This window comes from Phyllopteryx taeniolatus, chromosome 12 (assembly GCF_024500385.1).
Source record: "Phyllopteryx taeniolatus isolate TA_2022b chromosome 12, UOR_Ptae_1.2, whole genome shotgun sequence".
NCBI classification, from domain to species: domain Eukaryota; kingdom Metazoa; phylum Chordata; class Actinopteri; order Syngnathiformes; family Syngnathidae; genus Phyllopteryx; species Phyllopteryx taeniolatus.
In genome coordinates, this window is record NC_084513.1 from 26913922 (window position 1) to 26926848 (window position 12927).

The window sequence follows — 12927 nt, forward strand, 5'->3', positions numbered from 1 at the left end:
CAAAACTTTAAGTTAACCCAGCCGTTAATCGATTTATTCGTGAACAGGGACTTTGGTGAACTAAGATTCCACTGTATATTTTAATCAGTGTGCATGTGTATTAATGTTGTTGTTGTTTTTTCTCTCTGCTTCTGTGTTCACAGGGCTTCCAACCACATTTAGTGTTTCATTTAAAAGAGTTCAGGGGTATCCAGTAGATCTCTACTACCTGATGGACTTGTCTTTCTCCATGAGAGATGATTTAGAAAAAGTTAAAGAATTGGGGCAAGATCTCTTTGCAGCTCTAAAAAACATTACGGCTCATGCGCAAATTGGTAATGTTACAATATTACACCTTGAATAATCTCTGACAATGACAGTATTGCAAGTAGAAGAAACACAAAAAAATATGGAACTAATATGATTTCTTTGACTGTAGGGTTTGGTGCCTTTGTTGATAAGACAGTCCTTCCGTACACCAACACCAACAAAAACAAACTGCAGAAGCCATGCGATGAGAATTACCAGTGTCAAGCTACCTTTGGGTACCGGCATGTACTTAGTATGACACCAAGGATTGAGGAGTTCAAAGAAAAAGTCAGAGAGCAGTTAATTTCTGGAAACTTAGATTCTCCAGAAGGGAGTCTCGATGCCATGATGCAGTCTGCTGTTTGTGGGGTAAGGGCTCAAGAATTAATATGATCTTTTTATGACGTAAGTGTAGCATATATTGGTGTTTGTATAAAACGTAATTTATGTAAGAAATAAATTCGTTGAAGCAGCGACATACACATACATACACACACACACACTGTATGTGTTATATACAGTGGTTACGGAAAGTATTAAGACCCCCTTAAATTTTTCACTCTTTATGTTGTACCAATTTGCTAAAATCATTTAAGTTAATTTTTTTCCTCATTAATGTACACACAGCACCCCATATTGACAGATTAAAAAAGAAAAACTGAAATATCACACAGCCATAAGTATTCAGACCTTTTGCTGTGACACTCCTATATTTAACTCGGGTGCTGTCCATTTCTTCTGATCATCCTTGAGATGGTTCTACACCTTCATTGGAGTCCAGCTGTGTTTGATTATACTGATTGGACTTGATTAGGAAAGCCACATACCTGTCTATATAAGTCCTTACAGCTCGCAGTGCATGTCAGAGCAAATGAGAATCATGAGGTAAAAGGAACTGCCTGAAGAGCTCAGAGACAGAATTGTGACAAGACAAAGATCTGGCCAAGGTTACTAAAAAAATTCTGCTGCACTTAAGGTTCCTAAAAGCACAGTGGCCTCCATAATCCTTAAATGGAAGACGTTTGGGACGACCAGAACCCTCCCTAGAGCTGGCCGTCCGGCCAAACTGAGGAATCGGTGAAGAAGAGCCTTGGTGAGAGAGGTTAAAGAAGAACCCAAAGATTACTGTGGCTGAGCTCCAGAGATGCAGTCGGGAGATGGGAGAAAGTTCCAGAAAGTCAACCATTACTGCAGCCCTCCGCAAGTCGGGCTTTATGGCAGAGTGGCCCGACGGAAGCCTCTCCTCAATGCAAGACAAATGAAAGCCCGCATGGAGTTTGCTAAAAAACACCTAAAGGACTCCAAGAGGGTGATAAATGAGGTTCTCTGGTCTGATTAGACCAATATAGAACTTTTTGGCCTTAATTCAAGCGGTATGTGTGGAGAAAACCAGGCACTGCTCATCACCTGTCCAATACAGTCCCAACAGTGAAGCATGGTGGTGGCAGCATCATGCTGTGGGGTTGTTTTTCAGCTGCAGGGACAGGACGACTGGTTGCAATCGAAGGAAAGATGAAGGCGGCCAAGTACAGGGCTATTCTGGACGAAAACCTTCTCCAGAGTGCTCTGGACCTCAGACTGGGGTGAAGGTTCATCTTCCAACAAGACTGACCCTACACACACAGCTAAAATAACAAAGAAGTGGCTTCAAAACAACTCCGTGACTGTTCTTGAATGGCCCAGCCAGAGCCCTGACTTAAACCAAATTGAGCATCTCTGGATAGAGCTGAAAATGGCTGTCCACCAACGTTCACCATCCAACCTGACAGAAATGGAGAGGATCTGCAAGTAGAAATGGCAGAGGATCCCCAAATCCAGGTGTAAAAAACTTGTTGCATCATTCCCAAAAAGACTCAAGGCTGTATTAGCTCAAAAGGGTGCTTCTACTAAATACTGAGAAAGGCGTGCTGGAGCCTATCCCAGCTATCATCGGGCAGGAGGCGAGGTACACCCTGAACTGGCTCAGAGTAGAGCCGCTGCTCCTCCACATCGAGAGGAGCCAGATGAGGTGGCTGGGGCATCTGATTCGGATGCCTCCCTGACGCCTCCCCGGTGAGGTGTTCCGGGCACGTCCCACCGGAAGGAGACCCCGAGGACGACCCAGAGCACGCTGGAGAGACTACGCCTTTCGGCTGGCCTGGGAACGCCTCGGGATCCCCCTGGAAGAGCTGGATGAAGTGGCTGGGGAGAGGGAAGTCTGGGCGTCTCTGGTAAAGCTACTGCCCCTGCGACCCGACCTTGGATAGGCGGTAGAAAATGGATGAATGGCTGGATGGATGGATACTATTATTATTTTCGTTTTGTGGTAGAGTCCCTCTGTATGTTACCCCGTAGTTCCCCTTTTAGATTTTATAAATTTTTCTCTTAAATTCCACTTCCTATTGTGTTTTGTGTGTGTTTGAGTTTAATAGTGAATAGTATAATATATATATATATATATGTATACACACACACACACGTATTTATATATCTATAGTATAACATTTAATAGTGAAAAAGCTATCATGGAGAACTTGTATTTCGTTCATGCCTTCTAAATTGCTGAGATTGATCGAGGTTTGTTGTCACTTTTCCTAAATTTTACACACATAAAAACAGACGTGATGAGACAAAGATAGTTTGATTATCGCGTTAAACGTACGCCGAACTAAACCGGAAGTAAACACAGGCATTACTTTCCGAAGTATTTCTTTTCCAAATTGATTACGTTTTTACCCAAAACCAATATACGCAATACTTTAGTACTGTCTCTTATCCCCTCTCAACCACATATTGTCCAACAGCATTCCAAATAAACCCCAATAAACACTGCAACACTCTCCTAATTTCTATATGTGTTGCTGGTGGAAGAGGGACTATGGAGTTTGCTATGTTTTCGGCTCTCACAAGGACGCAATACTTGGATGCAGTCACCCCATCACTACCCTATTTGTGATGATCAAGTATCAGCCTAAAGTACATCTGTAGAATATTTTAAAACATTTTATAAGAGGAAATCTTTTTGTTAGTTGCAAGAAGATGATAAACATACTCCACACACATACAAACATGGACAAACCACACAGTCACAACTATGGGAAATGTATGTTTTGTGCTGTGGCAGGAAATTGGTGTGCCACCGTGCTGCCCTAATTGTATGACATTTAGTTGAAAAAAATATTTAAGGAAGGTGGAGATTCAAACGGAAGTGTCTTTCAAATGTAATTTTGTGTTTAATTTGAAAACTGCTTTGAAATTACACATTGTGTTGACAGGATCAAATAGGTTGGAGGAACAGTAGCACTCGACTACTTGTGTTGGCAACTGATGATGGATTCCACATGGCTGGAGATGGAAAATTGGCTGGTATCCTAGAACCAAATGATGAACAGTGCCATATGAAAAACACCCTTTATACCAAGAGCAATGAAATGGTACGTGTTGGCACACATGGGGATGGGCATTCAACAGCAGTCTTTGTCACAACTACTAAGTGGAGTGCACTAAGTGTATACATACTGTGTTATCGTAGCCATCAGTTATTTGAACGTGACGCAACTACAACAAAAAATATTATTGATTGGTCATTGATTAATGATAAAAAATACCCCACTCCTTGAGCTGTCATCTTATCGTGGTGGAGGGATTTGTGTGTCCCAATAATCCTAAAAGGTAAGTTGTCTGGGGCTTTATGCCCCTGGAAAGATCACCCATGGCAGGTCATAGGTAAGGGACCAGACAAAGTATGGCTCCAAAGACCCCTATGATGTTTAAAAATACTGTAAGACGTTTTCCCTTGCCCGGAAACGGGTCACCGGGACCCCCCTCTGGAGCCAGGCTTGTAGGTGGGGCTCGAAGGCGAGCATCTATTAGCCGGGCCTTCCCCAAAAAGGGTAATGTGGGTCCCCCGTCCCATGGGCTCACCACCTGTGGGAGCGGCCAGTATGAGCTGGGCAGTTGCCGAAGGCACGGACCTTGGCGATCCGATCACCGGCTAAAGAAGCTGGCTCGGGGGATGTGGAACGTCACCTCTCTGGGAGGGAAGGAGCCCGAGCTGATGTGTGAGGTTGAGAAGTTCCGACAAAATAGTCGGGCTCACCTCCACACACAGCTTGTGCTCTGGTAACAGTCCTCTTGAAAGTGGTTGGAATCTCTTCCACTCTGGAGTTGTCCACAGTGAGAGGCACTGAGCAGGTGTGTGTATACTTATTGCCCCCCGGTTCGGTGCCTGAACATTGGGGTTCAGCCTGGTGGACGAGAGGGTAGCCTCCCTCTGCCTTCAGGTAGGGGGATGGGTCCTGACTGTTGTCTGTGCCTCGGCACCAAACAGCAGTTCACAGTACCCACCCCTTTTGGAGTCCTTGGAGGGGTTGCTGGAGAGCGCTCCCGCTGGGGACTCCATCATTCTGCTGGGGGACTTCAATGCTCACGTGGGCAATGAAAATGAGACCTGGAAGGGAGTGATTGGGAGGAACCTGAGCGGTGTTCTGTTATTGGACTTCTGTGCTCATCATGGATTGTCCATAACGAACACCATGTTCAAGCAAAAGGGTATCCATATGTGCACTTGGCAACAGGACACCCAAGACCCCAGTTTGATGATCGACCTTGTGGCCGTGTCATCGGACTTGCGGCTGCATGTCTTGGAGACTCAGGTCAAGAGAGGGGCGGAGCTGTCAACTGTTCACCACCTGAATGTGTGTTGCTCCGATGGTGGGGTCAGATGCCTGGTCTGACCTGGCAGGCCCAAACGTATTGTGAGGGTCTGCTGGAAACGTCTGACAGAATCCCCTGTCAGAAGGAGTTTCAACTCCCACCTCCGGCAGAACTTCACCCATGTACCGGGGGAGGCGGGAGACATTGAATCAGAGTGGACCATTTTCCGCGCCTTCTTTGCTGAGGCAGCCAACCGGAGCTGTGGCCGTAATGTGGTTGGTGCAATCCCCAAAACTGTTGGTGGACACAAGCGGTGAGGGATGTCATCAAGCTGACGAAGAAGTCCTATTGGGCCTTTTTCGCCTGTGGTAGCTGAGATTTGCCCGGAGTTCCTAAAGGCTCTGGATGTTGTAGGGCTGTCGCGTGGACATTGGGTACAGTGCCTCTGGATTGGCAGACTGGGGTGATGGTTCCCCTTTTTCAGAAGGGGGACCGGAGTGGGTGTTCCAACTACAGAGGGATCACACTTCTCAGCCTCCCTGGGAAGGTCTAATTAGGGGTGGTGGAGAGGAGGGTCTGTCGGGAAGTCAAATCTCAGATTCAGCAGGAGTAGTGTGGTTTTCGCCCTGGCCGTGGAACAATGGACCAGCTCTACACCCATGGCAGGGTCCTTGAGGGGGCATGGATAGTTCGCCCAACCAGTCTACATGTGTTTTGTGGACTTGGAGAAGGCGTTCGACCGTGTCACTCAGGGAGACCTGTGGGGGTTACCAAATTGTTGTGTTTGGTCCGCATTAATGGCAGTAAGTCGGATTTGTTTCCGGTAAGGGTTTGGACAAGACTGCCCTTTGTCACTGATTCTGTTTATAACTTCCATGGACAGAATTTTTAGGCGCAGTCGAGGCGTAGAGGGGATCCGGTTTGGTGGCCTCAGTAGTGCATCTCTGCACTTTGCAGATGATGTAGTTCTGTTGGCTTCATCAAGCCGTGATCTCCAACTCTCACTGGAGCGTTTCACAGCCGAGTGTGAAGGGATGAAAATAGGCCTCCAAATCTGAGACCATGGTCAGAAAAGGGTGGAGTTCCCTCTACAGATCGGGGATGAGATCCTACCCCAAGTGGAGGAGTTCAAGTATCTTGGGGTCTTGTTCATGACTGAGGGAGGAATGGAACGAGAGGTCGACAGGCGGATCGGTGCAGCGTCTGCAGTGATGCAGACTTTGTGTCGGTTCGTTATGGTGAAGGACCTAACCCGAAAGGTGAAGCTCTCAATTTACCGGTCGTTCTATGTTGTTCCCTCACCTATGGTCACAAGCTGTGGGTTGTGACCAAAAGAACAAGATCCCAGATACAAGCGGCCGAAATGAGTTTCCTTCGCAGGGTGTACGGGCTCTCCCTTAGAGATAGGGTGAAAAGCTTGTTCATCTGGGAGGGGCTCAGAGTAGAGCCGCTGCTCTTCTCCATTGAGAGGAGCCAGATGAGATGGCTCAGGCATCTGATTAGGATGCATCCTGGACGTCTCCCTGGTGATGTGTTCCGGGCTTGTCCCACCGTGAGGAGACTCCGGGGACGCCCCAGGACACGCTGGAAAGACTAAGTCTCTCGGCTTGCCTGGGTACACCTCGGGATCCCCTCGAAAGAGTTGGAGGAAGTGTCTGGGGAGAGGGAAATCTGAGGTTCCCTGCTAAAGCTACTGGCCCCGTGACCCTACCTCGGGTAAGCAGAAGAAAATGGATGGATGGATAAACCATTCTATTACAAATGCAGAGATTAAGTTGGCCAATTAGAAATTTGTGTTAAATAGGCTACGTTTGTGGGAGAAAACGAGCAACTGCAAAACATATAACCCACACAGAAAGGTTCCAAATGAAACCTTTTTTGGTTTGTTGCAACACAGATAAAAACATGTACCACTTAGCTGCCCTCTATGGAATTGTTATACACTATGTAAAAGTATATTTACATTTACATGATGAACATAATGCATCTTATGTGTGATCAGTATAAATATTTTAATTATTAAAATAATTATTAATGTGAAGGACTACCCATCTGTTGGACAACTGGCCATGCAGTTGGAAAAAAAACGTATTCAACCCATATTTGCTGTGACAGAAGATGTGAAAAACATGTACAAGGTAAAATAATCTACTTATAGGAACTGTATATTTTTTCAGATACATAATGTGGTATGGTGATGAATGAATTTTAATTAAATATTCCAATTCTATCATAGCAACTCTCCAGTATGATCCCAAAATCTGAGGTAGGAGTTCTGTCACAAGATTCAAACAATGTGGTTCAGTTGATTGAAAATGCATACAAGGTAAGTTTTGAATTATTACTATTTCTCTTTTTCCGAAATTTCCATTTCTTTTTTTTATTTCTGTATTTGAAACTTACATAATCTCTCAAAATGATTGTCTTTCCAGAGATTGTCCTCCAAAGTTACACTTACCCATGATACTCTCCCTGAAAATATCAGGGTTGTCTACACTCCACGCTGTGATGATGCAAGACAAGAAGGAGACAACAAAGGAGTTTGTGACAATGTTCACGTGACACAGGAGGTCAGTTCTTTGTTGTGTTCTAAACCCTGATTATATTGGATAAAATAAAATGAAAGATTATCGCTCCTGGGGCTGTCACCTTATCATGGTGGAGGGGTTTGCGTGTCCCAATGATCCTAGGAGGCAGGGTCACCCATGGGAAACAGGTCCAAGGTCAGGGACCAGACAAAGCATGGCTACAAGACCCCCTATGACGAGTGAAATTATTGAATCACTGTTTCCCTTGCCCAGACGCGGGTCATCGGAGGTGGGGCTCGATGGCTGAGCGCCCGGTGGCCGGGCCTCCATCCATGGGGCCCAGCCATGCACAGCCTGAAAAGGTAATTTTGGTTCCCCTTCCCATGGGCTCATCACCTGGGGAGGGGCCAAGGGGGTCAGGTGCTGTGTTAGCTGGGCGGCGGTCGAAGGCGAAGACCTTGGCAGTGTGATCACCGGCTACAGAGGCTGCCTCTAGGGACATGGAACATCACCTCTCTGGGAGGGAAAAAGCCACAGCTTATGTGTGAGGTCGAGAAATTCCGAATGGACATATTCGGGCTCATCTCAACACACAGGTTGGGCTCTAGTACCAGTCTTCTCGAGGTTGGACTCTCTTCCACTCTGGAGTTGCCCACGGTGAGAGACGCTGAGCAGGTGTGGGCATACTGATTCCCCCCCAGTTTGGTAGCTGTATCTCAGGGTTTACCCAAGTAGACGAGCGGGTAGCTTTTGGGTGGGGGGACGGGTCCTGAATGCTGTTTGTGCCTATGCAACAAACAGCAGCACAGAGTACCCACCCTTTTTGGAGTCCTTGAAGGGGGTGCTGGAGAGCGCTCCTGGTGGAGACACCCTTGTTCTGCTGGGGGACTTGTGAGACTGTGGCGTGATTGGGAAGAACGCCCCCCTCCCGATCAGAACCCGAGCAATGAACATGTTCAGACAATAAGGGTGTCCACATGTGCACTTAGGAAGAGGACACCCGAGGCCGCCATTTGATGTCATCGTTCATGTCATCTGACTTGCGGCTGCATGCCTTGGAAACTCGGTTGAAGAGAGGGGTGGTGTTGTCAACCGATCACCACCTGGTGGTGAGTTGGCTCTGATGGTGGGGGAAGATGCTGGTCCGACCTGGCAGACACAAGCCTTTTGTCAGGGTCTGCTAGGAATGTCTGGCAGAGTCACCTGTCAAAAGAAGTTTCAATTACCACCTCTGACAGAACCTCGCCCATGTCCTGGGGGAGTTAGGGGACATTGAATCTGAGTGGACCATATTCCGCACCTCCGTTGTTGATGCGGCTGACCTGAGCTGTTGCCGTAAGGTGGTCAGTGCATGTCCTGGCGACAATCCCTGAAGCCGCTGGTGGACACCATTTTCACCTGTTGGACTCAGGAGGCAGCTGATGGGTACCAGCTGGCCAAGGAGAACACAGCTGTGGTGGTCACTGAGGCAAAAACACGGGCGTGGGAAGAGTTCGGTGAGGCCATGGAGAACAACATTCCGACGGCTTCAAGGAAATTTTGGTCCACCCTCCAGCGTCCTTGTGAACCTGAGGTTTGACAAAATCTCCACAGTCTGGAATAGACCTTCCCAGGGTGGCTGAAGAGTGTGATCACCCAGTAATTGAAACACCTCCTCGATACACATTCCTCAAAAAGGGGAACCACTACCCAGGTCTGCAAATTCAGAGGCACTGTACCTGATGTGCATGCAAAGTTGCAGAGATGTTTCAAACAAGACAGCCCTACAACTCCCAGAAGCTTAAGACTAGGTTGAAAATTTCGATTTTCAAACGTCATGTAGTTTAGGCCAAAGTCAAGTCGAGTCTCCATCCATCCATCCATCCATCCATCCATCCATTTTCTACCGCTTATCCGGGTCGAGTCGCGCTGGCAGTAGCTTTAGCAGGGATGCCCAGACTTCCCTCTCCCAGCCACTTCATCCAGCTCTTCCGGGGGCATCCCGAGGCGTTCCCAGGCCAGCCGAAGGAAATACGTGTAGACTGATTGGGCGAACTCCCATGCACCTTCGAGGACCCTGCCGAGGGTGTAGAGCTGGTCCACTGTTTCACGGCCAGGACGAAAACCACACTGATCCTCCTGAATCTGAGATTTGACTTCCCGACGGACCCCCCTCTCCAGCACCCCTGAATAGACCTTACCAGGGAGGCTGAGGAGTGTGATCCCCCTGTAGTTGGAACACACCCTCCGGTCCCCCTTCTTAAAAAGGGGGACCACCACCCCAGTCTGCCAATCCAGAGGCATTCTCCCCGATGTCCACGCGATGTTGCAGAGGCGTGTCAACCAGGACAGCCCCACAACATCCAGAGCCTTTAGGAACTCCGGGCGAATCTCATCCACCCCCGGGACCCTGCCACCGAGGAGCTTTTTAACTACCTCAGTGACCTCAATCCCAGAGATAGGAGAGCCCGCCTCAGAGAACCCACACTCTGCTTCCTCATGGGAAGGCATGTCGGTGGAATTGAGGAGGTCTTCGAAGTATTCTCCCCACCGACTCACAACATCCCGAGTCGAGATCAGCAGCGCCCCATCCCCATTATTCACAGTGTTGGTGGTGCACTGCTTTCCTCTCCTGAGACGCCGGATGGTGGACCAGAATTGCCTGGAAGTCTTTCTCCATGGCCTCACCGAACTCCTCCCATACCCGAGATTTTGCTTCAGCGACCACCAGAGCTGCATTCCGCTTGGCCAGCTTGTCCACCAACGGGTTCGGAGATTGGCGCCACGACAGGCGCCTCAGCAATGGAGGCCCGGAACATGGTCCACTCAGACTCGATGTCCCCCGCCTCCCCCGGAACATGAGCAAAGTTCTGTCGGAGTTGAAACTCCTTCTGACAGGTGTGTGAGGTCGAGAAGTTCCGACTAGATATAGTCGGAACGAGCTGTGGGTCGTGACCGAAAGACCAAGATCCCGGATACAAGTGGCCGAAATGAGTTTCCTCTCCCTTAGAGATAGGGTGAGAAGCTCGGTTATCCGGGAGGATCTCAGAGTAGAACCTCTACTCCTCCACATTGAGAGAAGCCAGATGAGGTGGCTGGGGCATCTGATTAGTGTGCCTCCTCGGACGCCTACCTGGTGAGGTGTTCCGGGCACATCCCACCGTGTCTCTCGGCTGGCCTGGGAACACCTCGTGAACCCCCCGGAAGAGCTGGAGGAAGTGGCTGCGGAGAGGGAAGTCTGGGCGTCCCTGCTAAAGCTACTGCCCCTGCGACCCGACCTCGGATAAGCGGTACAAAATGGATGCATGGATGGATGGAAATAATACATAAAAAAAATACCTTTTAAATACCTAAAAATAGAGCAGTGATTCAGCAGAATAATCAAGTGAATGGCACCAAATCTTACTATTCACTTAAGTTGTATCTAATTGTGTTGGATGGATAGATTAGTGTTGCACACAGAATAAGGAATTGAAAATGCCAGTCTTTTTTTAAAGTAAATGATTCATTGACATTATTTAAAGTTTTCTTCTCAGAATGTCTCTTGAAAATTTCCCCACAGATTTCTTTTGATGTAACAGTAACAGCAGACTCATGCATAGAGAACCAGACATTCTCTATCAGACCACTTGGTATCAAAGACACATTGATAGTGACCTTATCTACAAGCTGTGAGTGTCAGTGTAAAGATCCAAGAGAAAGTAGCCACCAACTTTGTAATGGCAATGGAAGTATAAGCTGTGGTATTTGCAGGTAAGTTTTATTGATTATTATTATTTAGTTAGTTAGTTAGTTTGTTTCTTTAACTTTTTTCCAAAGGGTTATCCAATTTTCTCTTTGATTTATGCATTACACCTCACAAAGAACCAGAAAACACACATGCGGACATCGCTGCAACTACACTGTGCTCCAACTTATTAGTCATGTGCTAATGTGTTCATACATTTATGCTAATTTTCCTAAATAGTCGATGCAATTTACTGCAAAAACATTTTTGGATCATTAACAATTATATTGGCTTCTATAATAATCAGGGTTTAATTAAAAACAAAAACACCCCCATGATAATTGTATTTGTGTTACCATATAGTATTTGTGTTACATATCTTTATTCAATTGAAATTCCGTCACTTCAATTTTATTTATATAGCATTTTCCCTTTTAGGCTGCCCCAAAGCTTCTCAATAGGGTTGTGATCAGGGGATTATGATGGCCACACCAAAAATTTCTCCCTTTATACCCATTCCAGCCACAGCTTCACTGGTATTTTCTGCAGCCTGGAATGGTGTGTTGTCTTTCATGACAATTACTTAACTGTCTATATACCAGGGCAGGAAATGGGGGGACGGGTCCTGGCTGTTGTTTTTGCCTATGCATCAAACAGCAGCTCAGAGTACCCACCCTTTTTGGAGTACTTGGAGTGGGTGCTGGAGAGCACTTCCGCTGGGTTAGGGTTGGGCATCGTTTGAATTTGAGCGATTCTGGTTCCGATTCCGGTTCTTTATTTCTATTCTGGTTCCGAACGATTCTCGATTCTGATTCTTTTAGGGAGCTGGGTCAAAAAAGTTTGCATGGTTTAAATAAAGGGTGTCCAAATTATGAACATCCATTTTCTTAGCAGCCCACAGCATACTAAAACGAACATTTGACTCGGGGTTCTTTATAACCAGTATCAATATCAAATCGATGAACTAAAAGGAAATGTGTGCGGAACTCACCCAGTTGACTTAATATTCATTAATTAATTTTCAGCTTAAAGTTAAATATAGCATTGTTAAAATAGTTATTTGGGACTGTTTCATCACGTCAAATGGTTTATATGTGCAAGTTTTAACTTGACTTCCTGTTTTAGGCTTTGAAGGGTATGCACCGGAACTCAGCCTTTTGACACGAAAAGTAACTTCAAACTGCACCAGTGATTTCATTTTTTTTTTTTTTAATGAATGTAACCAGGTGGCACGGTGGACAACTGGTTAGAGCATCTGCCTCACAGTTCTGAGGTCTGGGGTTCAATCCCCGACCCCGCCTGTGCTGAGTTTGCATGTTGTCCCCGTGCCTGCGTGGGTTTTCCGCGCACTCCGGTTTCCTCCCACATCCCAAAAACATGCACGGTAGGTTAACTGAAGACTCTAAATTGCTCGTAGGTGTGAATGTGAGTGCGAATGGTTGTTTGTTTATATGTGCCCTGCGATTGGCTGGCAACTAGTTCATGGTGTGCCCGATGAAAGCTGGGATAGGCTCCAGCACTCCCACGACCCTTGTGAGGATAAGCAGCTCAGGAAATGGATGTATGGATGAATGGATGAATGTAACCAAATGCTATAAAACGGTGATTCTTTTCCCAATTCTCACCGATAAGGTTAGTGTTTGTCATACTGTGAGAGAACATTTATGTGAAGTTGCTACAGTGAAGTTTTAGCTCAATGTTAAGCTTTAGTTTTCTGTCATCAGTTGGTTTGAAGACTAAAATAAACACGACAAACCATTAGTGCAAAAG

The 12927-nt window shown here is 46.7% G+C and overlaps 1 protein-coding gene across 6 annotated transcripts in view; it reads left to right on the forward strand.

Annotated features, from left to right (window-relative positions):
- Window positions 1-12927, forward strand: part of itgb2 (integrin, beta 2) — a 76646-nt gene that overhangs the window by 39514 nt on the left and 24205 nt on the right. For all 6 annotated transcript variants that reach the window (XM_061791908.1, XM_061791903.1, XM_061791905.1 and 3 more), the window contains 7 exons: window positions 144-314; window positions 419-657; window positions 3543-3701; window positions 6966-7061; window positions 7160-7249; window positions 7356-7493; window positions 10993-11183. In XM_061791908.1, the coding sequence (XP_061647892.1) occupies window positions 144-314; window positions 419-657; window positions 3543-3701; window positions 6966-7061; window positions 7160-7249; window positions 7356-7493; window positions 10993-11183 (1084 nt within the window). The remainder of the gene's footprint in view (window positions 1-143; window positions 315-418; window positions 658-3542; window positions 3702-6965; window positions 7062-7159; window positions 7250-7355; window positions 7494-10992; window positions 11184-12927) is intronic.